This window comes from Trichoderma virens (genome assembly GCF_000170995.1).
Source record: "Trichoderma virens Gv29-8 chromosome Unknown TRIVIscaffold_83, whole genome shotgun sequence".
In the NCBI taxonomy this organism is placed as follows: domain Eukaryota; kingdom Fungi; phylum Ascomycota; class Sordariomycetes; order Hypocreales; family Hypocreaceae; genus Trichoderma; species Trichoderma virens.
The window spans coordinates 525,348-548,610 of record NW_014013666.1 but is presented as its reverse complement, the minus strand read 5'-3'; the positions used below and the strand labels follow the sequence as shown (position 1 = coordinate 548,610).

Sequence of the window (23,263 nt, the reverse complement as noted above, 5' to 3'; positions counted from 1 at the left end):
GAATCGGCGCAATGCTGTTCAATGTAGCAAACCGCTCGACCCCTCGTGTCAATCGATCGCTTTGTCAATCTAGTTGCTTTCCGAGTTAGAAGAAGAGCTATAGTCTGACAGGTTGAAGGTTAAAGTGTTAGCCGGACATCGCACCCGTCATCACGGTTTCTATATGGGGATGTCTCACATGGCGCAGCCAATCCGCAGTGCGTCTTAGACATGTTTGCCAAAAAGTATAATTGTTCTGCTATAAATGCCCGCCTTGTTCCCATTCAAACAGAGGGAGTCATGTTTTGAAAGGGGAGATATTTTGATTCTGCTCATTTGAAGGTTCGCAGCGCTGCTAAAGGTTTCATCATGGTGAGCCTCGTCGCCACACTTGCTTCGCCTCGGGATTGGCCTGCCAGCGCTCTACTGCTGGCGGCGACTATTATTGTTTCGCTCCTTGTTCGTCTTTTTAAGCGGCCTGGCCTCCCTTCAGGCGCGTCATTTACAGAATGGGGTATGCCGTTCATCGGTTCCCTCAACTTCTTCACGAAGAGGGGTGATTTCCTGCGAGAGGGCGCAAAGCGTAGTCCCAACGGCTACTTTAATTTCTACTATGGATCGTATCCTATTATTGCTCTCTCGGGAGAGGCCGCACGCACGGCTTACTTCAACACGCGAGGCCTTGATCTGAGTGCTGGGTATGGACTCCTCCCAGCATGCCTCTTTACTTTCTCAGAAAATGAGACTGACCAGTTCTTAGATTCCGGAAACTCTTTTCTGCAGGCCCCGACATTGACCGTATGCTTGGCTGCAATATGAGCGCTTATTTTATAGTACTCTTCAAGCGGCTTACAGGCAAGGAGCACTTGACTACATGTCTTCCTTACCTCAACAAAGATGCCCGCACTGCCTTTACCGCAGTCGACACGTCCGTTCCCATGGATCCTTTTGTAGTTCTCTATGATTTACTTTACAAATTCACTCACCGTACCGTCGGCTGCCACGAGGTTGCCGATGATCCTGCACTTCAAGAGAAGACGATGCGGTACTACGAGAAGCTGGACAAGAGTTCGGCCCTTCAAGTCATGTTTCCCTGGCTGCCTACACCCACAAAATTTAACAAGATATGGGCGGGAGCGAAACTGCACATGATGTTTGGAGATATGATTCGGGAGAGGAGAAGAACTGGTCGTAAGGCGCAAGACACGATGCAGATCTTGATGGACAAGGGAGAGAGCGATTTGCTGTCCTCAGCTGTACGTACTTTGAACCACTTTATTTGCAATTCTGGACTAACATATTGTTGAATAGTTTATCATCGGCGCATTGTTTGCTGGTTTGATCAACACCGGAGTTCAGTCGGCATGGATTCTCTGCTATCTTGCCCACGACCCCGTCTGGTATGCCAAAGTCAGAGATGAAGTCGACGCCGCTGTTGCAAAATACAGGACTTCTGAAGATCAGACGCCACTAGATGTCCTCGCAGAGCTTTCTCTCGAGGCATGGGAATCTGAATTCCCGTCCATAGATCTGGGAGTGCGGGACAGCATCCGATTGAACCTCATGGGGGCTTCCATCCGCCAGAATACTTCCGGGAAGGATATCAAGCTTGGCAATACCGGTGTCGTTGTTCCAAATAATGCTTTCGCTGTGAGTGTACTACTAGCGTACGGAGATAGGCGGTGCTGACGATTTGTGTTTTATTAGGTCTATAGTGTGGCAGACATACACATGGACCAGGCTATTTACACAGATCCGTTGAAATGGGATCCAAGCCGATATCTTCCAGACAGAGGAGAGGACAAGAAGGGTCAGCATGGATATATTGGCTGGGGAACTGGATTACACCCATGCCGTAAGCAGACCCTTGTATTCAGCCCGTACTGACACGTTTGGCTAACATGGACACAGTGGGCATGAGAGTAGGCACTTCAAGCGCGGATAGTTGAGTCGAAAAGCTAACTGATGAATAGATTGCAAAACTCGAGCTGTTCGTTTCTACTGCCACCTTTTTCGCCATGTTTGACTTTAAAGCCGTTGATAGGAACGGGAATCCGACGACGGAGCCGCTGCCTCGTTATGATAGCAACGCGCTGTCGGCGAAGCGCATGGTCGATACGGTCTATTTCAAGTGCGATCGCAGATTCTAGGTAACTATAATAGCTTGGGTGTAATGAGACCAAGATGGTTGGAGGAGAATGAGCTGCCAAGATATGGAATGATGACACAACAGGGAGAGAGGGCTGCGACGCTCAGTTACGGCACCTTGTATTTGTTTTGGATAATCACTAGCTTAGGAGTTGATGACATCTGTATTCTTTCTGTGTCTGTAGGACTTGTTTAGGTGTGGGCTTTGTCAGGTATAAGCACTGCTAGGTGGAAGTCTTTTGTTGCATCTCGTGTTCAATCTGCGCGGCGAGCGATGCTGGCGTCTGGGCACCCATGTTGCAAACCCGCTCCTAGTCAGACTATCAGCATGACATGTCCAAACAAACAGCTGCGTCGTATTTACCACTAAAGCTTCCTTGTCGGGACGATGCAACGGCATCTTGTTCTGATCTTCTGCTGGAGTTAATGTCGGGGCGAGGTTTCGCTGCTTTGCGAGGAGGCTTTGCGGCGGTGCTGCATTGATGATGAGCATTAATATTCTGTAATTTTGGGGAGATATTGATGGAAATTGACGTACATTCTGTTGCGCTCGTGACTGGGCTTGGATAGGTCGGGTGAAGCTGTTGCTGGTGGACAAACTGTCCTGCGCTAGGATTCGCCATTGTAAATGGGAGCGACGACGTGATAAATACTGTGTTTGTATGGAATCTAATAGGAAATATGATGATTGAGGATCAAAATGAACATTTTTTTGTAAAGATCAAGAGTATTATCAATGTTGTTTGTTTGATATGGTGACGTAGGGGTGCACCTTGCAGTCACACAGCCGAGGTCTCGTGATTTCGAGTTTGAGCACCTGTATTTGATGTCTCTTTCTCTTTCATTATCACTTGCCCATTAATCTCGCGTTGTATTCTAAGATCTTTTGGATAGGAGACATTGATTATTGACTTAGTAGTTCAACAGCTAGAATTACGTATTTACCATAGAAGAGGGCTTGCTTTACTCCACACCATAACGCAATACAGAGGTCATTCAGTAGCCCCGTCGTCCTCGTTTGCATTCATGTAGTGTTCTCTTTTGCATCAAGTCAAGTAGTCACCGTTTTCTTAAGTTACAGCTTACTAGATTCTTTACTCAACCAGCTTACCTTCCGGTTGTCATTTTTTACGCATTATCAAACCCACATTCAACGACGGGGACCCCAGGTCGACTAAAGTAACAGAAGCAGAGTATAACATGCAAAACAACGGAGGCTGGCGGCATTGGGTGAGTCATTGAACTATAATTTGTGAGCTGAGGCTTATTGTGTGGCGTTTGTTCAGGCCTTCTTGCGCTTTGTGAACCTTCATCGTTTATGCCTTCCTACCTGAGGTACCCCACAGGTGCAATGCAAAAACAACGAGCCTCCAGTAGCAAGGTTTGCGGATTCATGAGGCAAAGAAGGATAGTTCCGACGCCGATTCCCTCCTTACTATATAAAGAGGAGGAGCTACTCAGCACCCCAAGTTGGAGATCTGGCATCCCATCGACTACCTGGAGGTCAAGGTCGTAACAAGACTGTCGCTACTATCGCTACTTCCTGCTATTATCGCTTATATCTATATATTCCTCTATTATCCGCTATCGTCACTACCTGTTGGGTTTCGAGCGCGCTGCAGCCACGAATTTAGGAGACTCCGACCATTCGACCAACTAATACACGATGCAGCAAAGGACACTTCTAACACCTCCAACACCTCCAACCGAGGAAGAGAGGGAGTTCTATTACTATGGGCTTCCTTCTCGCCCTATACTTATCGCACGCTCCAGCACTCAAGCTTGGGTAGATCCACAGATGCCTGGGACATTGAATATGTGTCCCAGAGTTCTTCAACCAGTTGGAGAGCATCCCTTATTGCACCAGCTGTGGAACAACGCGGCATCTTCGCTAAGGGCCCAGATCTTACAAGCAGTTAGCGCAGCTGACTGGACTGCCGTTGATATTTTACGTGTCGGGCTTAATGGCGAATTGCATATTACCCTCATGGTGGCTGTTAAGCCTGGTACATTATCATGGAGCGACGGATATGCTATTGCAATGGAATGCAAATCGATCTTTGAAGCCCATAATATTCATGGAGTGGATTGCGAAATTCGAGAATCCCTTGTGAATTTCTGTAGGGATTTCACCGCCGAGTCCACCGCCGAGTCCACCACCGAGAGGCCAGCCACCTTTCAGCTATCGTCGGCACCAATACTGGATGGAATGGTCTATGCTGAGCATTGGGCAGATATGTCTGATTGCCTCGGGACTAAAATTGCGATGAAGCATATGGACGATAGGTCTGGCACAAAGGGCTTATACCTCTCTCTTCAAGCATCTTCGACTACAGGCGAACCCAAGCTCCTAGCTTTGACTTGCAGACACGTGGTTATTGACTCCAAAACAGAAGGTTTGGAGAAATACTCTCGCCAAGAGCTTGGTAACTCAAAGGATGTTATTCAGATAGACCAACCGACCTACCTGGAGACTATCAACTACATGAGAAAGAAGGCCAAAGGGGCTCGGAATTATGCTAAACAATACACCGATCGGGGAAACACTGACTACGCTGCGTCATTTACAAAGGTAGCCAAGACCGCAACCACTCTCAGACGAGCTATGGAACCGTTTGTGTCCCCTTCCTCTAGGGTGTTTGGCCAGCTTCTTTTTTCACCCGAATTGGCATGTATAACGGACCCTAGCCGTGGCAGCAACTGGTTGAGGGACTGGGCATTGATCGAATTACTTCCTGAGTGCCACCAAGCTCCCCTTTGTTCGATTCAAAACAAGGTTTATGTTGGGCCGGAAGATGACTTTGAGAGACTTCTTACCAAACAGAAGGGTGGATTAGAGGGATTTCTTATACCAGACATGCCTATTGTGGATGGCTGCATCGAGCTGAAGGAAGACGTGGTTACTATGGACGAAATTCTGAGTCCTTCTCAAAATTCCGAGCACTTTAATACTCCAATGCTGCCGGTGATGAAGTATGGAGCAAAGGGGGGGTTGACGCTGGGTCTCGGCAACACTTTGGTGTCGATTCTTCGCCATACAGAAACTCCAGATGGGGATAGAGAAATGATGAGTGAAGAATGGGCCATAGTACCCATTGAAAAGGCTAACAATGAGTATCAAGCGGCCTTCTCGACTAAGGGAGATTCTGGGTCATGCGTCTGGGACATGAAGCGGCGCCCTGCGGGTATTCTCTCAGCAGGCGCAAGCCAGAATAGGTTGAACGACATCACGTATGTTCAGCCATTAGAGCGCCTACTTGCAGACATCAAATGTTGTGGGTTTGAGGTTTCTCTAGTTTAGGCTCTATTTACATTAATAAGACTTTTTTGAGCTGCACATATATGTACTCTCAACAGATGCCGTAATAGTAGCAGCATTATGTGGAGGGTACCCTTTAGGCACATTGCCTTTTGCATTGGTCTAAACGCCAGAGATTGGTCCCCAAAGTACATGGTATGCAGTTTTAGAGGACCTCAACATCAAGCTTCGGGTCGATGGAAATTTCCAAATTGGCATTTCCATAAAACAAGCGCCATTAACAGTAACGTACGCTATTATTATTAATGCCTGTCTAGGTACACTTAGGTAACGAGTGAGTGGCCAACATCCCGCATCCCGGCTGCTGCATGTGATGTACATAGGCAAATATCATCCCTCAGATAGCACCTGTGAGACAAAGTAGACACCAGGGTATTATTAATCTACCCGCCTATAATTTTTTTTTTTTTTTTTTTTTTTTTTTTTCCAATTACAGCTACTATCGCTACTTTTTCTAGTCTCTGCTACTACCACTGCCCTTCTGCTATCATTGACAGGGGATGCTGGATAGCCAACCTGGATCTTAGTTTCTTGGTGTGATGAGAACCGACATGAAGGCAAATGAGTTGAGTACGTGAAGTTGACTTTGTTCAAAGAAATAAATAAATACTTCAAAGGCACAAAGAAGACGACAAAAGATCTCCATCTATTAGATAAATAGGGATTTACCTGTATAGAAGCAAAACTCGCTGTGCGTTCATTTGCTTAGTCATGCTTCACATTTTTACGCTTGATCCCTGACAAAAAATGCCCTGCGTCAGACCGATGCACTGAAAACAGGGACGATCCCAAACGGAAAAGGCGTATTTTCACACCCTTCTTTCTAAACTGATTCTCTATTGACCCTGATAACGCTATTCCTCAACTTCAAGCGGTGATCTATACGTTTCTTTATCCCTTATACCAACGCAATCATCCCATAGACGGCACAATGCGCCCCGGAGTCGGATACATTTGACAGGCTTGAATTGTTCGACGATTAACCCGACTTCAGCAAGACAGCTCCACAACTCAATTTCTTCGCAGTGAGTCTAGATCTGGATTTTATATGGGATTTGAAACTGAGAATGACTCGGTAGGGGATATCGGATCCATGAGCTCGTACTCTATGCGTGGGAGCACCAGCCAATTACGCACTCGTCAACATCGCCATTCAGCTCAGGCCTGGGTGAACACTCTGTCAGGCTTGTCACCATCAACGGCGACTTCGGCTGATACACAGAATCCCTAGTATTCAGGCCATGACGGACAATATATATGTCGACGAGCTCTGGGCGCAACAATCCCAACCAGCTCCAGCTACTCGCCTGATATGGGAGAGTTGAACCGAGCCGGCGACCTTGGCGAGTAATGTCTCGGCGATGAGGTGCGCAGCCGAATAGCTTGACGATGTTCGAAACCTCCCCAACTCAAGTCTTTACAATATTGGCATAAATCGGCATATTACCTCTGCCTTCATGAAGCGTTCCTTGGCATCCAACCCAGCGATGGCCTATATATTTTAGTAGGAGTTTGTCCTCTCTTCACGCCCTAGAACTCGTTCTATCTGTTCCATTACTTCGTCGAGAAACTGATACTCCTCATCGGCAGATACTTTAACCTTGCGTTTAAATCACTTATCCACCTGCGCCGGAATCAGCGAGGTTGCCAGCGCTTCAACTGGCGTGGCGATATAATAACGGTCAGAATACGGGTTAGTCTCATTATTATTAAAGAGCAGTTGGTCGAAATGAACTCTCGAGCCTCGAATGGACCATAGTTTGTGCCATCCCTAACCTCAGAAATTGCCTTGATCATTGAGCATCGGGCATTGTACTGTCTCTTATTAGAGAAGTCGTTCTGACGAGGCTGGTTGGTTTAGATTCGCAACTGCAATGCTCGCAGCTATCGGTCAGGAAAACATCAAGGTTGCCGAACTACTATTGGAACGGTAAAACTTCGACATTGCGCGAAGATTCAAAGGGGAAACTTATTATCAGATTGCCCATCGTTGGCAAAGATGAGATTCACGACCTTCACCAGTCAAAACTTTACAGGCCGAATCTGCAACCCCGATGCTTGCAGCCATCGGTCAGGAAAACATTAAGGTTGTCGAGCTGCTATTAGAACAGCAAAATTTCGATCCAACGCGAAAAATCAAAGGGGAAACCTATATGAGATTGCCCGTCGACAGGGATCCGGAAAGAAGAAGAGCACATGTTGAAAAACGCGTACGATGATTATAGGCGGACGCACAAGGGCTCTACCCTACGCGGAAATTCGAAGGGGAAACTTATTATAAGATTACCCATCGTTGGCAAGGATGAGATTCATGACCTTATCCAATCAAAACTTTACAGGCCGAATTTGCAACCCCAATGCTCGCAGCTATCGGTCAGGAAACATCAAGTTGTCGAACTGCTATTAGAATAGCAAAATTTTGACCTAATGCGAATTCAAAGTGTCGACTTATTATGAGATTGCCCGTCGTCGACAGGGATCCGGAAAGAAGAAGAGCACATGTTGAAAAACGCGTACGATGATTATAGGCGGACGCACAAGGGCTCTACCCTACGCGAAAATTCGAAGGGAAAATTTGTTATGAGACTGCCTGTTGTCGGCTTCACAGCCTTCCCCAGTCAAAACTTTACAGGCCGAATTTGCAACCCCGATGCTTGCAGCCATCGGTCAGGAAAACATCAAGGTTGTCGAGCTGCTATTAGAACAGCAAAATTTCGATCCAACGCGAAAAATCAAAGGGGAGACTTATTATGAGATTGCTCGTCATCGACAGGGATCCAATTGGAAAGAAGAAGAACACATGTTGAAAAAGGGAGTGGTTCTAGAATACCAGATACTACCTATTACAGGTAGGCATGAGGAATAAGGGAAAGCGTAGTAGCGATAGTAGAAGAAAGTAGCGATAGTGGAAGAAAGTAGCAATAGGCAACTATCCTTCTTTGACAAATGGAACCATGTCCGCGTCTTGTATGTCCTGCAACGGTATCAAACAGGCGTCGATTCTATAGCGTTTTTCATCAGACGCAAACGCCTAGATATTGGACAATAAAAAGGATCTTACCAAATAGAGCTTGTTTTTTCTAATAGATGTAGATAGATCTAGTAGACGTAGATGTAATGCCTAGATACTGAAGAATGGAATGGATCTGAAGAAAAGAGCCCACTCGGCTTCTTGAGATAGACGATGCGTCGCGATGATTGAAACATTTGGAAATGATAACGAAGACTGATACAGCGACCGCTGATAGAAATACACCATTCAGGGTGTTTGCGCGACACGAAGGGATATATGGGGTTCAGTCCCATGACAGATCAGCTGCCGATTAACTCGCCCGACATCGTGACTTCAGCCGTCCGATCTGGCCGCGAAATTTTTGAGGGGTCACTGGCCTTGTTCCAGTTGAGCTGTTTTATGTCCTCCTAGGATTGCTTAGCGGGCGCTGGTACGACCGAAGTTACGTTTTCGCCATGAGCCTGACTTGAATCGCCGTAATAAGTGACGCGTTGTTTGATGCTCTCTGTCTCATGCCTTACCTTGTGCTGTATTTCGCTTGTTGTACACGAGTGTTGCTGTCTTTTTTCTTCCCCCGCTCCCTCGACAGAACTTTCTCCCGCATCAGCTCTATCGAACAGGAGGCTACACGCCGCCAAAGATACCAAGGACGAGGAATAGATGCGACCCAAAGGGGGCCTCAGGTCGACGGCCGCCACGGCGCATATCGCTACCTACCAAGCAGCCACAGCAACACGCAAACACAGGCGAGGGAAAAACTACCACTGTTGTCATCAATATTGACACAAAGGCCAAAGGGGCAGTACATACTCCCAAAAGGACGCCTTAAAGGGAGCCAGGAGTTTACCGACAAGGGTGCTAAGGCAGCCGTCGGCGAAGCACTCATACACTACGGCTATCATACGGCTTGAGCACTTAGGTCACTCTACGATAATCGATGCGGCGATTGTACCTTTGTAGCCATGGTAGAGGAGATCTGCAAGTAGACAGCCGACGCCGAGACAACGGGTGAATTCGCTTAGCTCATGTTGACCATGCTTACTAGGGGCATTGAAGAGCTCAAATTGCTGCTTGCCGCCGCAAACCCAAGACTACATGTAGTCTGTGAATCCATTTAGAGAGAAGTACCGCCGGCTAACAGCACCTCATAGCTACTGAACCGTCCAAGATCCAAGCCTCTCAAGCCGACTTGTCCTTGTTGGTTACAAATACGAACATGGCCTTAATTTTTCGATAGCGGCAGAGCGACATGTCACAATACACCCGAGTTTGGAGAATAATGACTCGTTTAACCAATGTCATAGGCTGATAAAGGCCAGCCTGTTCGTTCGAATCAGCTAGATTGATGGAAGTTACCTAAATGGATTGGGTCATCCAGTTCGCAGGAGCATCTAATTAAATCGTGTTCAGCTGGTTTGTGCAAAGTCATTTCATTGATCGTGTTCGATCGCAGTCCACCAGTTACTATGAGCTCAGCTAAATTGATTACGCAAAACACAACTACCTAGGCCAAGGTGACCATATCCACTGGCCGTCAGCCAGATTGATCAAGGTCAATGGTTACGGCTGTCGTGAATCTGGTGGTAATGGTACACCAGCGCCGTCGGAAAGTCGAGTGTGGCTGACGCTCAAGAGTGTGTGTGGTCGCTTGATCAACGTCTACTCAGAGCACGATTGCACCTTGAGCTTTCTATATCAAACTTCTAATTTTCAACTTGATATTTCCAAAGAAGATCTAGAGGACAGATGGGGGCCCAGAATTATAGAGCCAGCAGCCTTCTTCCATGCTCTCCATATCGCAGCACATACGCCTTCATCCCCATTACGGATATCAACAGCCTGCAGTTTGGTTGGCCGAGCTACATCATTGAGGATACAGTGATGTTGCTACCCCTGCAGATAGTACATGGCAGTCTGTACACTGCTTCTCTGGTTTTCCCAGCCGCCCCTCCATCCAAGCTGTTTCCTCTAGCAGAAACCTTGTGCGTTCAACTGCAGTCATCGCACGCGTTTTTCAACATGTGTTCTTCCTCTTTCCAGTTGGATCCCTGATCGTGACGGGTAATCTCATAATAAGTTTGCCCTTTGATAATAAGTACTTTGTTCTGCCTAATATCTCCTCTCGCCACATTATATCTCTTTCTCGGCGCAGTTTGTAGTGATATTTCCTCGTATGCCTTCGCCGCCTCGCTAGTTGGGCCTGCCGTGCCGCTGATGATATGGTGTTGCTGATGCTGTTGGACCAGACAAATGACGAGGTGGGGGTTGATTCCATCCACCTCTTCCACCACGAGAACTAAATGAAGAGCTTCTGGCTAGTGGAACATAGCCTCGAGGTCCTGATTGTGGGTTTGTTGGACTCGTGGTATCTGGTCTGTGTGGTGCAGTACTTGGTGTCTGGGGATTTTTCTGAGTTTGCGGAGCTGGCACCGTTGTGGCTGAGGATACTGGAGTAGCGGCAGGACCAATAGGCGGTGCTCGTAATGCTACAGGGCTTCGTGGTGGTGATTTAGATGGAGCGGATGTATTCGTTGTCTTGGGTCGCTGTGTGTCTTTTACAGCAATAGATGGTATTGCGGCAGCGACGTGGAGAGGAGAACCATCTAATGTGAGAAGTGAGCGAGTCTTTGCAGATTGTAATTATAATTAGGAATCCGCCCTCCCTAAAGCAGGTCGAGATAGTATTGTGGATGATGGCCCAAGTTCTTGCAGTGGCGAATGTCCACTTAAAGGGTTGAAATCTGTCGTCTCGTCAGTTTGGTGATCGAGAGCGTGGCCTGGATGGTGCGCCCCGTGTAGCGAGGAGTCTTTTTTACCAATCTAGGGGTTCTGTCTCTGATGTTGGGGATCTGACAATGCCATGGTGGCGACGCGACGAAATGACTTTGGTTAGGAGAATGAAGTTCCTTCTCTGCAAATGTCAGAGGTATTGGCATTTTTTTTGGCTGTATCATACGCCTCGTCTCCAATGGTGCAGCACATGTGTGCGGAAATGTTGGGATTCGACAGACAAAAGCAACACCACTGACTGGAAAGAGACCAGGCTCTTCGCGAATAGAAAGAACAGCTGCTGACACTCAAGCGAGATGCAGCAGAAAGCCCACCTAGAGAGAGAAGAAAGGGAAATGGAACAGCTGCAGATACTCAAGCGAGAATTGCAGCAGAAATCCCGCCAAGAGAGAGAGGAAAGGGAAATGGAACAGCCGCAGATAATAGACGAGAAATATAGGCTAAGAGAGAAGGAAAAGAAGCGCAAGGAAGAAGAGCAATCAAAACACAAGAAGCGGGCCCGGCACGATGTTTGTGTCAGCCATGACCGTGATGGGATGGCCAAATCTGCTGTAATCTTCGTCTTGTCTTTCGCGCTTGCAATGACGAAGCACCGTCAGCGTTATGATTTCCAAGCTTTGTATAGCTCTTGACTTGTTTTCCGCGCTTTATAATTCCTCTGAATGCGAATAGTAAGGTACTGGCGCCAGGAGAACAGCCTTATCTGATGCGTTGAATGCTCTGGCGTGTGGCTCGATGATTTCGTTGAACACGACGTGAAACTAACAGATGGATCCCCCAAGCCGCCTAGCTACTCAGCTACTAGTTAGCAGTCCCTCCTCTCCTAATCTATATGGAGCTGGTGCAGCTTGTCCATCAATTTCTCCCATATTCTCCTGCTTCCCTGTCCAATGCACGAATTCATAGGTCTGTCGGTATGGCCTCAGGCCAAATGATGAGTCCTCTAGTCATGTATTCCCGTTCAAGGTCTGGATCGAGATCGTAATTCATGGTTTCTCTTTGATCCTACCGGTGGGTTTCCGATATACCAGTAGCGCTTGGATGCGTGGGATTTTCAGTTATGCAAGCTGGAGCGTTGCTGGCACTTCGGTCTGATCTGGGCTTGAATGTCCAGTGATTACGGTGATGCCTTCGTGAATTTTCTCTTGCTTCGAGAAGGAATAAGTCTCTGATTTGACAGGGTCAATTCATGTTAAAGAAAGGACTGATTCTTGTTATAATCTGAGCTTGACTAGTCTTTGCATGCGGACCGAGTCATCGCCATGGCTTGTCGGAAACGAGCAACCACCAGTGGGTATGTGGTTGGGATGTAGCAATCAAGAGCTTCCGTAGTGATACTACTGCGGCCAAAGAGGACAGACGAGAGCAAAGTGTAATTGCGTGATGTATGCCAGTTTGTTGGCATAAACAAAAGCGCCGTGCCGCTCATTCTGGACATCATTTTCAGCATGGACGTAGATGGATCCAGTAGAACTGGTGAAAAGTTCCTCCTGGCCTTGGCTCGGGCTGTCATGACTGTCAGTCGCCCAGTTGCTGTAAGGAAGCCTAGTTCTCAGATCGAACCGTATCGTGGAAGGCGATCCCAGCTTCGTGATTTAGTGAGTCGCCCTCGCCTATCTGTGCCCGAAGCTGGACGACTCCCTCGAAGCTCTTCCACCCGCATCTTCAGCACACTCATGGTGTATTCGTTCGTTGGTATGGGGCTTGCGGGGCTCGTCGTGGGACTGGGTTCCTGTCTCAGAAGAGCTTGGAGCGGCGAGAACGAAGAAGGCGTCGGGGATGGCGGGTATCCAGTCGGTCACGGACATGATGAAATAGTAGTAAAGTATGCGCATAGTTATGTCGTAACTAATACGCGCAAGTGAGCGGCATCTCTACTATGCTAGCTGGCCCATAGTAGGGTGGCTCTCGGGTCTGCGCATGTCGTGAATGCGTACTGCCATAGAATATTCACCTTGGGCCTCTGGAGACCCACCGTACAGAGGGCCAAAGGCGAGCGTTCTTCCACGTTCCTGTCCGTCCCATGGGTAAGCAACCTAGAGAATGAAGTCAAGTCGTATGTTGGCCTCGGCTCTCTGAAGTAGATTGCCCTTTTCTAGTATTGATAATCCAGTAGACGTAGTAGATGGACATTGGATGCGAGTCATCAGTTAGGGATTTCTAGTCATTGAGAAATCTGTCTCTAAATAGAAACGGCAGATGTTGGGGATAACTTCACGAGGAGCTGCATTTTTCATCACTGTAAGGTTCCCCACGGCTTTATTGATTGGTACTCGACAGAAAAACCCTCTCGTTCAAATGTTCCAGGTGATGTATTAGTTCGTCTAGAGCTGACAAGTAGGCTAATGTTCGTTTGTTTTTGGTGAAGGTATCGAGGTGCTGGGATTGGCCCAGCTGTTTACGTTCTTGCGATTGTTCCGGCGCTTTGACCAGCGCAAGAGGACGAGCGCGGCTTCTAAGAGAATGAGGCTTTTGAAAGAGTAATTACTGTCAGACTTTGAATACGTAGAACACCAAGATCAGCAACTTCACATAATATTGGAGAAATTATTCAGACTTCGTAAGGCTTACAGAGCCATTAGAAAGCGCTGCTGGGGCTTAGGCCGCACTGCCTGAGCAGGACGGATGCGTAATCCAGCTCGCCAAGAGGTTGTCTTGGTGCAATTACGAAATCAAGTATTGTGATCAGTAAGCACAGATGTTACCGAGCGCGATACATGTATTGTCTCTAATTGTCTACTTGTATGGTATATTAAACTGTTCCTTCTGCAACTTTTACCAACTCGTCAACAAATCCTTTCGCTTTCTATCATACACCACAACGTCAAACACATAAATCGGCCGTCTCATCAACTGCATCATTATGGCAGCCAACAATGTAAATTCAGTGTCTTTGACCAAGATCGAACAGTACCGAGCGCTATACGACACATATCTTCAGCACTGCAACTCACACAATTTTGAAGCAATGGAATCATTTTATACGTCGCCTCTTAACGTCAATGATGAGCCTTGGGATCCAAAGACAGTTACAGCGCAATTCAAGCCGCTGGTGACTGCATTTCCCGACTGGCACTGGGAGGTAAAGCATCTCACCATTGAAGGTGATTACCTTGCTTTGCATTTCAAGATTACAGGCACACATCAAGGCAGCTTCCAGGGAATTGAAGCGACAGACCGTCAGATTACGACGTCGCAATTTACGTTGTATCATGTGGTGGACGGGAACAAATTCAGTGATGTGTGGGATCTTGTCGATATAGAGTCTGTGGTGAAGCAGATCTCATAACGTACATACAGGTACCAAGGGTAGGATAGATGAATGGAGGTGTTATCATGAAACTACTGCTACACTAAAAGGCCCAGTGTTGGAACATAATGTAACCGGCATAATGGATACTATGTATGTTCCCAAATAAGCACCGACGGATGATGCCGAGCTGAAGTAGCCGTTACAGGGCAGATGCATGAGATAAGATGCTGATGCCGGATTCTCAGACAAACTCCAGCAGAAAGCTGACACAGTGCCTCTCGCACCGTGACGTGACATCCCCACGTGGACTTGGCAACACAAGCCCCATTAGTCAAAGCAGGTCTTGGCCTTCAAAAAGTCCCTTCAAGGGAGGCAGGTAAGAAAAAAGCGTCGAACCTGCAATCCTCGGTGAACGAAACGACGCGGTGGGTGAGTGTTGAGCGCATATAAGAAACCAAGAGTCCGCTGTCCAGCGACTTTATTGATACTGTAGCTTCAACCTCTTCTGCCGCTGATTGATCGCGACTCTCCGGCTAGGCTTCACTAGGCCGCTGCTATACGAAGAATCCAGGCGGTGGGGCTTATCGAGAGGTGGAAAGACGCCATGAGGGCCTCAGTCGTGCTGTCGGCTCTCGTGGGCTGTGCGCTGGCCGACGATGTGCTCTACAGCAGGCGGCTGCTCAAGCGAGGCATTGACGATGAAGGGCACTATAATATGTGTAAGGCTTTACCACAAATCTGGAACTACTGCTCTGGCTGACTCGTACATGCGCTAAACAGCCTTCTTCCACGTCAACGACGTCCACGCTCATCTTGACCAGTACGTCAAGGCCGGCACAGACTGCGTCGATCCCGCAAAGGGCTGCTTCGGCGGCTATGCCCGCATCAAGACAAAGGTCACCGAGCTGCGCGCCCAGTATCCGGACCATCTGTGGTTGAACGCCGGCGATGAGTTCCAGGGCACTCTCTTCTACTCCTTCTACGGTGGAGAGAAGATTGCCGAGACGATGAACGACCTCCAGTTCAACGCCATGACGCTGGGCAACCATGAGTGGGATGGCGGCGACGAGAAGCTGGGCGCCTTTTTGAAGAACTTGACGTTTCCCGTTGTGTCGTGCAATGTCAAAAGCGAGTATGCGGATCTCAAGTCGACAATCAAGAATTATCACATCTTTGAGGAGCATGGGCTTGCCGTTATCGGAGCGACGACGCCGACGACACCCACGATTTCCCACGTTGGCGAGCTAACCACCTTTCTCGATCCGGTGGATGAGGTCCAAAAGGCCATCTGGGAGATTCGCAACACAACCGATATCAAGCGCATCGTGGCCTTGACGCACATTGGCTACGACGTTGACCAGCAGCTCGCCGCTGGTACCGAGGGCCTGTCTCTCATCATTGGTGGCCACAGTCACACGCTGCTTGGAGACATGGACGGCGCTCAGGGCAAGTACCCCACGATTGTGAACGATCTGGCCGGAAATGAGGTCTTTATCGTGACGTCGTATCGCTGGGGCGAGTATCTAGGCTCCATCGATGTGACGTTTGACGATGACGGCAAAGCGCTTGCGTATCACGGCGCTCCAATCCATATGGATAACACGACCAAACTGGAGCCTGACCTCCAGGCCAAGATCACCGCGTGGAGAGGTCCATTCGAAGACTTTGCAAACGAAGTCGTCGGCACAACGGAGAATACTCTCGACCAGACTGCGTGCCAGAGCGGCGACTGTCTCCTCGGCCAGGTCATGGCTGATGCCGCATTCGAGTACCTTTACAACCTTACCACGGACACTCCTGAAGACCAGAGACCGAGCTTTGCCTTGATCAACGCAGGCGGCGTTCGGGCAACCATCGACGCCGGTAACATCACGAGAGGCCAAGTCATCACGTCGTTCCCCTTTGGCAATGCCGTGACCAAGTTGACCTACTCGGGCGAGGACCTGCTCAAGATCCTCGAGGGATGCGTATCGCGCGTAAATCAATTCAACAACCAGAAACTGTCATCATGGTTCCAAATCTCGCACAACCTCAACGTCAGGTATAACCCGTCAAATCCTGCCGGATTCATGCTCGTGGATGCAAGGATTTCAGGAGAGAGAATCGACCCGGAGAAGGAGTACGTGATGGTCACTGTGGATTTCGTTGCTGGGGGCGGAGACAATATCCTGCCTAAGAGGAGTGATTTCGTCGTCCTTGACACGCTGGATGAGGTGCTGGTGGATTACATCCAAGCGAAGACGCCGTTGAAGAATGCGTTAGAGAAGAGGGCTGTAAAGGTTGGAAAATGCACCGGCAAGGTACAAAAGGTCTTTTCAGCTTAAACAGGGGGTATATTACAGAAATTATAAAATAGAATTTGAGATTTTATACCTGTCCTTGGTAGCTAGTACTGAGGAGTTAATTCTGGATACCTATGTACGCAAGGTTTAATCTTACAATATGCTTGCTGTGAGACAGTAATATCTAACATTCCGCCTTCTTATTGCGGTCTCAGCCAACTTGCATGAAGGCATTTCTTACTCGCCGGGGAATAATCCCAAAAGTTGTCGAGAGGATTCGCAGCGCTTCATTTAAGCGGTCTCGCCCCTGCAATCTTAAACTTGGGCGAATTCTACTAGGTAACAGTACGTCGATATCTTCACTCTCTCAGAAGCCGAGTGCTCACTGGAAGCTCAATGGATGGCCTCATCGACTGCGACATCGATCCGACCGAAGAGCACACCCACGGCGCATGGCCATCTCACTAGAATGAGTAGACCTTGAGCGCGCCAGATCATGCACAGTCAACCGAAGAATATTTGGGCACAGAATCTAAAAAAAAAAAAAAAAAAAAAAAAAAAAAAAAAAAAAAAAAAAAAAAAAACCCGAAAGCAAACGCGACGAACACTTCTGAGATTGGGAGACAGATTACACTCGGACGGCATAATGTCTAACAACAACCAAAAATAGCCATTGATGTACATGAAAACATTTCTCTGGCGGCGGAATAATTAGAAAATATCACCGTCTCTGAAACTGAACACGTGGTAGATGAGATTAATTACGAAGAAGACAATGTTACGGCAACACAAGAGTCACTCTGTGACCAGACGGCAATTGGAGCACCAGCCTCTTCCATGTTAATAGACGCAAGTTACCATACAATCAGCCAAACAAATAAATCCGTTTGACACGAAATGCCGCATGCCGGCAGCGCATCGTGTCTGCCTTATCTCCTGCCCGTTTGCCCAAGTGTTTCAGGATTTCAGTAGAGCTGAAAGAGCCACGGTCTCGTTCAAACGTTCAAACGCCCAGTTTCATAGGTACTCAATAACAAAGTTCCAATTTTCACTAATATACCTAAGCAAGCATGCAAAGGTAGCTTTGCGAAGTAATATCTGCCAGGTGCGGCTCTCTGGCGTACCCCAACCAGGTGAGCCTTGCGCCATTTCCCTTTCCTCTCTCTCTTGGCGGGCTTTTGGCTGTATTTCTCACTTAAGTATCTGCGAGTATTAATTTTCTCTCGCGAAAGCTTGGCCTCTTTCTATCTCTTCCGCTCACCAGATAAGCTCTCTTCTCTTTATCATTCGTCATCCTCTGAGCCATAGTTCTTCCATCTGACCAAATATTCAACCATAGGTGATGAGCTTTTCGATCTCCTAATGCCCACTTCCCTCACGAGATGGTGCGCGGACACTTCATCGTGTATGCACAATCTAGCGCCTGGGCAGTGCGATGCTGAACGCCAGCGAGCCAATCTTCTCTGGCACCTCGAATATGCCTGCGTGAACGTCTGCGAGGCAGCTCACCCGCAGCATATAACCGTCGTGTATTTTGAAGCATACAATCCATTTACATGGTTGTCGCACTCGTGTTTTGCTGTCATTGCCGCCCTCTCAGTCATATATACCGAATGTGTCTTCATAAAGTTGACTAGGGAATCTGGGCGTATTAAACTGCCTATCCGACTTCAAGACGTCCAACAGTCCGGATGGTTCAAAGTCCGAGGTCTTTCGGGTGGAATTTGATTCGACGGAGTGCTAAATGAATTGTTCAGATGGAATTGCAAGCTGGTCTGACTGATTAATTCACCCTGTTAATATTTTATGAGAGATGATCTTTACAGTATCTTGCATTCCATTACTTCTCCTATCTGAGATAAATAATGCACCCTGCACATCACGCAGCAGATCTCTTCATACACTGTAGCAATTTTTCATCGCAAAAAATCTCAATTCATTTCCTTCCAAAATCTCCCCATCCGCCTGATTTCATTCTTCCTGTTGGATAGACACCGCTTGGTATTTCTATAGATGTGTTAGCCCAAGCTGTGATTGGAATGGTTGGCGTAGCGTACCTGAATAACGAAATCTTTGAACTCCTTGGTTCCGGACTTGTTATACCAGAATAGACATATAGCATAGTGGTAGCCATCTACATCCATACCGTTTGCATTGTTTGACGCCTCTGGTCCATTATAGGGTACACCATATGGATTTTTGTCCTTGTGGTACCATATTGCATACTTGGCAAGAAATCTTCGTTGCACTCTTATGGACTCTTCCCAGAATGATTCGGGTGACTCGCGATATTTCTTGAAAGCTTGGTAACTCTCCTTGAGGCGTCTTGAATATCCGGATGTTCGTTTTGACTGAAAATCCTTCCAGCGGTTTGACCATCCGAACAAATTAGCGAAATGATCGTGAATATCGCCTACCTGCTGGCGATCATAGGATTCTATATCATGGCTCAATAGGTAATCAGCTTCCTTGCTATACAGCAGTCTTTTGAACTTGTTGTTCCTTAGAGCAAAGCCTTTTGCGCGGTTAGTATCTGCTCCCTTCTTCAAGGCTGGAAATCCTGCTGCGCGCTGAATTTCGCGTGCCTTCTTCAAGGCTGGAAATCCTGCTGCGCGCTGAGTCTCGCGTCCCCTCTTCAAGGCTAGAAATCCTCCTGCGCGCTGGTTTTCTAGAATTTTTTTCAATTCCAGAAAGCCGCGCGCGCGCTGAATTTCACGCCCCTTTTTCAAATTTGGAAACCCATTTTTGCGATTAACTTCAAGACCTTTCTTCACTCCAGGATAGCCTTTTGCGCGATTGATTGCCCAAGCTTTCTGTAAGCTTGGATAGCCATTTTTGCGCTGAGTTTCGCGACCTTGCTTCAAATTTGGGAACCCCAATTTGCGTTGGAGTTGTTGACCTTTATTGTTCTTCAAGCAACGATAACCATCCTTGCGCATGATTTCTCGAGCTTTCTTCAAATTTGGATACCCATTGTTACGATTGGTTTCAAGACCCTTCTTCAAGGCTAGATAGCCATTTTTGCGCTGGGTTTCTCGACCCTTCTTCAAGGCTGGATAGCCATTTTTGCGCTGGATTTCCCGAGATTTCTTCAAATTTGGATAGCCATTTTTGCGATGAATTTCCCGCCATTCCTTCAAGTGTGCATAACCATCTGCCTCCAATGTATCTCTGGCTCTCTTCAGGGCTGGGTAGCCATCTTCACGCGAGGTAAATAAAGTATCGCGGGATGCTTTCATGAAATGGTGTGTGTTCTTTATCGGGATGCGGGCCATCGACGCTGCAACGTTCCAAATATAATCCGAGTGTATTCCACTTTGTATTGAAGCGCCTTGTGCAAAGTGAGAGCCGTGGTACGTGTAAAAGATCAAGTGTTCGATTCGTAAAGTCATCTTATTGTATGCAATATACATTGATGCGCGTCCCTGGAAAATCGTAAGGTGAAGACCAAGATCGACCATTTTGAGTTTGAGCGTTGGGTCGTTGTTGAATTTATATATGTATGCCTTAAACGCATGCTTCCCGATCAGAATGATGATAGGAGCGGCCGTCATTATCTTATAGCTGAAGTCAACGCAGCGGCGGAAAATCTTCGACCAATCCGATCCAAAATCCTTTTCCTAAGAGGGTTTTCTGGCCGTATTGCGAAATGGGATCATATCCGATGTGGATATATTCATTGAACGTCCCACTTTCTTGACTTGATGGAGAAGGCTCTGGTTGCTCGAGTCCACTACGTGCCCGAAGGAAATGTTTGTTTTCTTGGTATTGTTGGTTGGGTAATGCCACTGGATGTGCATAACTGCGCCGAAGGGTCCCGATGGCTTTGCCATGGTGTTGTAGGGGTATGACCCTCCAAGAATTTCTCGTAGTTCTTTCAGGTATTCCTGCCAATGCTCATCCATCTTGAGACAATGAGTGTGCCAAATGGATCGGCCTACATCATTTTGGAACGCAGTGGGGTCGATTAACGAGGTCGGGTAAGTCCGTGTGCGAATCCTGTTATTTAAGGTATCAGTAAAGAGTCAATAGACGTGATAAAGGGAACTTACTCCTCGACAAACTGAATGATTTCTGCTTTCGTTTCGGATGTAGCGCGAGAAACGAGTAGGAAGATCTTGATCCAATCAACATTCTCGCTGTCAATGATATCCTCGGGTAAGCCCATAGATGTCAAGCGTGACCTCCAAGCTTTATCCCTGCTCGTGCTTTTATTGTCGTCTTGGATGCCACTCTCAGGGGATGGAGAAAGAAAGGTGTCGCTGTCATCTTGGATGCCACTCTCAGGGGATGGAGAAAGAAAGGTGTCGCTGTCATCTTGCATATCACTCTCAGGGGAAGGAGAGGGAAAGGTGTCGCTGTCATCTTGCATATCACTCTCAAGGAATAGAGAGGGAAAGGTATCGCTGTCGTCTTGCATCTCATCTTCAGGGGATGGAGAGAAAACGATGACACTGCCATCTTGGACGCTATTCTCAATTGGCGGAGAGAGAACAATGCCGCTATCGTCTTGCATCTCATCTTCAGGGGATGGAGAGAAAACGATGACACCGCCATCTTGGACGCTATTCTCAATTGGCGGAGAGAGAACAATGCCGCTGTCGTCTTGCATATCATCTTCAGGAAGGCTGGGATTGAGTCGCTTGCTTCGCCGACGCTTTGGAGGCGGAGAGGTAGTAATGCCGCCGTCATCGTGGACATCATCTTCAGGAGGGCTGGGATTGAGCCGCTGGCTTTGCCGACGCTTTGGAGCCATCTTCTTGATCAGTGACGAAGCGCGATATTTGTCAATTGATCAATTGATCACATTGAAGTCTCCCCATGATAGATTGCCGTAGACTCCCTCGCATTGAGAAAAATTTTCCTACCCCTCGCCTCCAGGAGGAAGGCACGATCGCGGACGGCCGGTCATGACGTATCTGTCAACGAGTTCATGGTACCTGCCAATAGCTGAGAGAACAGTTAGCAATGTTGTACTCGTTACTTTGTGGGTTTGACTTGCCTTTCCATGAGCATCAAATCGTCGCTGGCGCTTGCCGAAGGTGTTCAAAATGATAGCAAGAGCAAGGTGTAATGGCGTGTGTGCCAAGTTTGTTGGCATGAATGGTGGGTGGGCTGAAAGGGTAGGTGGACCAGAGATAGATGAACGAGTGTATTTTATTGAGCAAATCACTCGACGGCTAAAGGTGATCTTAGTTGGCTGGCTGTATTTGACTTGCGTCAGGTTCCCAAGCATTGGCCATGATGTCTTGGATAAGGTGCGTCCTTCCTTTTGAGAAATGAGACTCGCTCAAAAGTAAGGCCACGGATTCGTTAGGGCAAAAGCGCTTCACGATGAAAAGATTCAGGAATATTTTAGGCTGCTACACTAGGTTGCTGCCAGGTCCCCAAGTCCATATGGACAAGCTAGACCTTTGTTGAGATGGTTGGAAATCGCGTAAGAGGGAAAATAGAATAAAAGAGATGAATTCTGGAGAACTGCGGGTGTGACTCATACAATAACCCTCAAACAAAAGAGCATAGTGTCCTTATCGCGGAAAGAAAAGAAAGATGACGCAAATAACAAACAGAAATATCAAGTCCTTATGAGCTGACTCTCAGGTCATCACTCGCCATATCGCCCATTGGCTGCAAGATATAGTCCTCGGTGACCATTGATTGATGTGGCCCCTCTTCGTCCTTTGATTGCTAAGCAAACCCTTATAAAACCAACAAACAAACTAGAAAAAAAAAAGGAAAAAGAGAAAAAAAGAAAGAAAAGACCTCATCCATTCGTCTGTTAACTCGCCATTTTGTCAAGGCATCTACCAGGCAGAATCAATTCTTTCATTTTCCTTGCGTTGATTCTCTGGGTCTGGGTAGCCGCCGGTCATTCCTGGTATGTCTGCGTGTGAATCCCAACTTCCAGCGGGCGCGTAATCGAATGATTCGTCATCCACGACACTGTTGTATCCCGAGGGTCCAGCAATTGAGGTCGGTTCGTGATTGTCAGAGTCCAATTCAATCTGAGGAATAGAGTCATCATCAAAATTAATATCCATCTTCATGTGGTAGCCGTAAAATTGTTGTGCGAGTTTGCGAGCCTCTTGCACGTGATAGTTGGACGTTGACTCTTTTTTAGCTTGCGCCCGTCGATTCTTGACCTTTTTGACAGACTGTCCCTTCTCTGCCTTGCCGCTTGAGAAGATCGGTCGAAACATATCATCAATTGCAGGTACGTTGACAAAGGTAGCTTTCCTGAATGGCTGAGCCCTGTTGCAGTTGCGCCCTGCATGGTCTTGTCGACAGAAACTACAGACGAGTACGTTGTTGCAATCTTCTTTGCGATGCCCAGGTAGCAAGCAGTGAGAACAAACAATCTTCCAGCCGGAGACTCTGACGACGCTGTCCCGTGTTTTGAGGTAATTAAACAACTCCGAGATACCCGAACTTTTCGTTGAAAACATAGCTTCTTGGCCGACGAGGATGGTCATTCCTTG

At 47.5% G+C, this 23,263-nt stretch overlaps 8 protein-coding genes across 8 annotated transcripts; 4 read left to right on the top strand and 4 right to left on the bottom strand.

The window, feature by feature from the left end:
• Nucleotides 1–402: 402 nt before the first annotated feature.
• On the top strand, nt 403–2,123 carry TRIVIDRAFT_126116 (uncharacterized protein; the record flags this gene model as incomplete). The annotated part of the gene is made up of 5 exons (XM_014098276.1): nt 403–677; nt 740–1,235; nt 1,291–1,629; nt 1,687–1,848; nt 1,953–2,123. Coding segments are annotated over 5 exons (1,443 nt in total), but the record flags the coding sequence as incomplete, so codon positions are not given.
• Nucleotides 2,124–2,351: 228 nt separating this feature from the next.
• TRIVIDRAFT_224775 (uncharacterized protein) lies at nt 2,352–2,750 on the bottom strand (the record flags this gene model as incomplete). The annotated part of the gene is made up of 3 exons (XM_014098275.1): nt 2,352–2,438; nt 2,492–2,601; nt 2,666–2,750. The coding sequence occupies 3 exons, from the start codon at nt 2,748–2,750 to the stop codon at nt 2,352–2,354; spliced, it is 282 nt and encodes a 93-aa protein (XP_013953750.1).
• A 1,043-nt stretch (nt 2,751–3,793) lies between these two features.
• On the top strand, nt 3,794–5,986 carry TRIVIDRAFT_203660 (uncharacterized protein; the record flags this gene model as incomplete). Its single annotated transcript, XM_014098274.1, has 4 exons — nt 3,794–5,358; nt 5,485–5,581; nt 5,704–5,720; nt 5,905–5,986. The coding sequence occupies 4 exons, from the start codon at nt 3,794–3,796 to the stop codon at nt 5,984–5,986; spliced, it is 1,761 nt and encodes a 586-aa protein (XP_013953749.1).
• A 4,795-nt stretch (nt 5,987–10,781) lies between these two features.
• TRIVIDRAFT_139516 (uncharacterized protein) lies at nt 10,782–11,024 on the bottom strand (the record flags this gene model as incomplete). Its single annotated transcript, XM_014098273.1, has 1 exon — nt 10,782–11,024. A coding segment is annotated over one exon (243 nt), but the record flags the coding sequence as incomplete, so codon positions are not given.
• A 1,562-nt stretch (nt 11,025–12,586) lies between these two features.
• Nucleotides 12,587–13,057, bottom strand: TRIVIDRAFT_224773 (uncharacterized protein; the record flags this gene model as incomplete). The annotated part of the gene is made up of 2 exons (XM_014098272.1): nt 12,587–12,755; nt 12,924–13,057. 2 exons carry the CDS (start codon nt 13,055–13,057, stop codon nt 12,587–12,589), a joined length of 303 nt encoding a protein of 100 aa, XP_013953747.1.
• A 1,055-nt stretch (nt 13,058–14,112) lies between these two features.
• Nucleotides 14,113–14,538, top strand: TRIVIDRAFT_224772 (uncharacterized protein; the record flags this gene model as incomplete). Its single annotated transcript, XM_014098271.1, has 1 exon — nt 14,113–14,538. The coding sequence occupies one exon, from the start codon at nt 14,113–14,115 to the stop codon at nt 14,536–14,538; it is 426 nt and encodes a 141-aa protein (XP_013953746.1).
• A 380-nt stretch (nt 14,539–14,918) lies between these two features.
• Nucleotides 14,919–17,268, top strand: TRIVIDRAFT_213606 (uncharacterized protein; the record flags this gene model as incomplete). Its single annotated transcript, XM_014098270.1, has 3 exons — nt 14,919–15,221; nt 15,283–16,781; nt 17,131–17,268. 3 exons carry the CDS (start codon nt 15,107–15,109, stop codon nt 17,266–17,268), a joined length of 1,752 nt encoding a protein of 583 aa, XP_013953745.1.
• Nucleotides 17,269–18,755: 1,487 nt separating this feature from the next.
• Nucleotides 18,756–21,540, bottom strand: TRIVIDRAFT_67955 (uncharacterized protein; the record flags this gene model as incomplete). The annotated part of the gene is made up of 4 exons (XM_014098269.1): nt 18,756–18,791; nt 18,842–20,404; nt 20,477–20,783; nt 20,837–21,540. 4 exons carry the CDS (start codon nt 21,538–21,540, stop codon nt 18,756–18,758), a joined length of 2,610 nt encoding a protein of 869 aa, XP_013953744.1.
• Between the last annotated feature and the right edge of the window lie 1,723 nt (nt 21,541–23,263).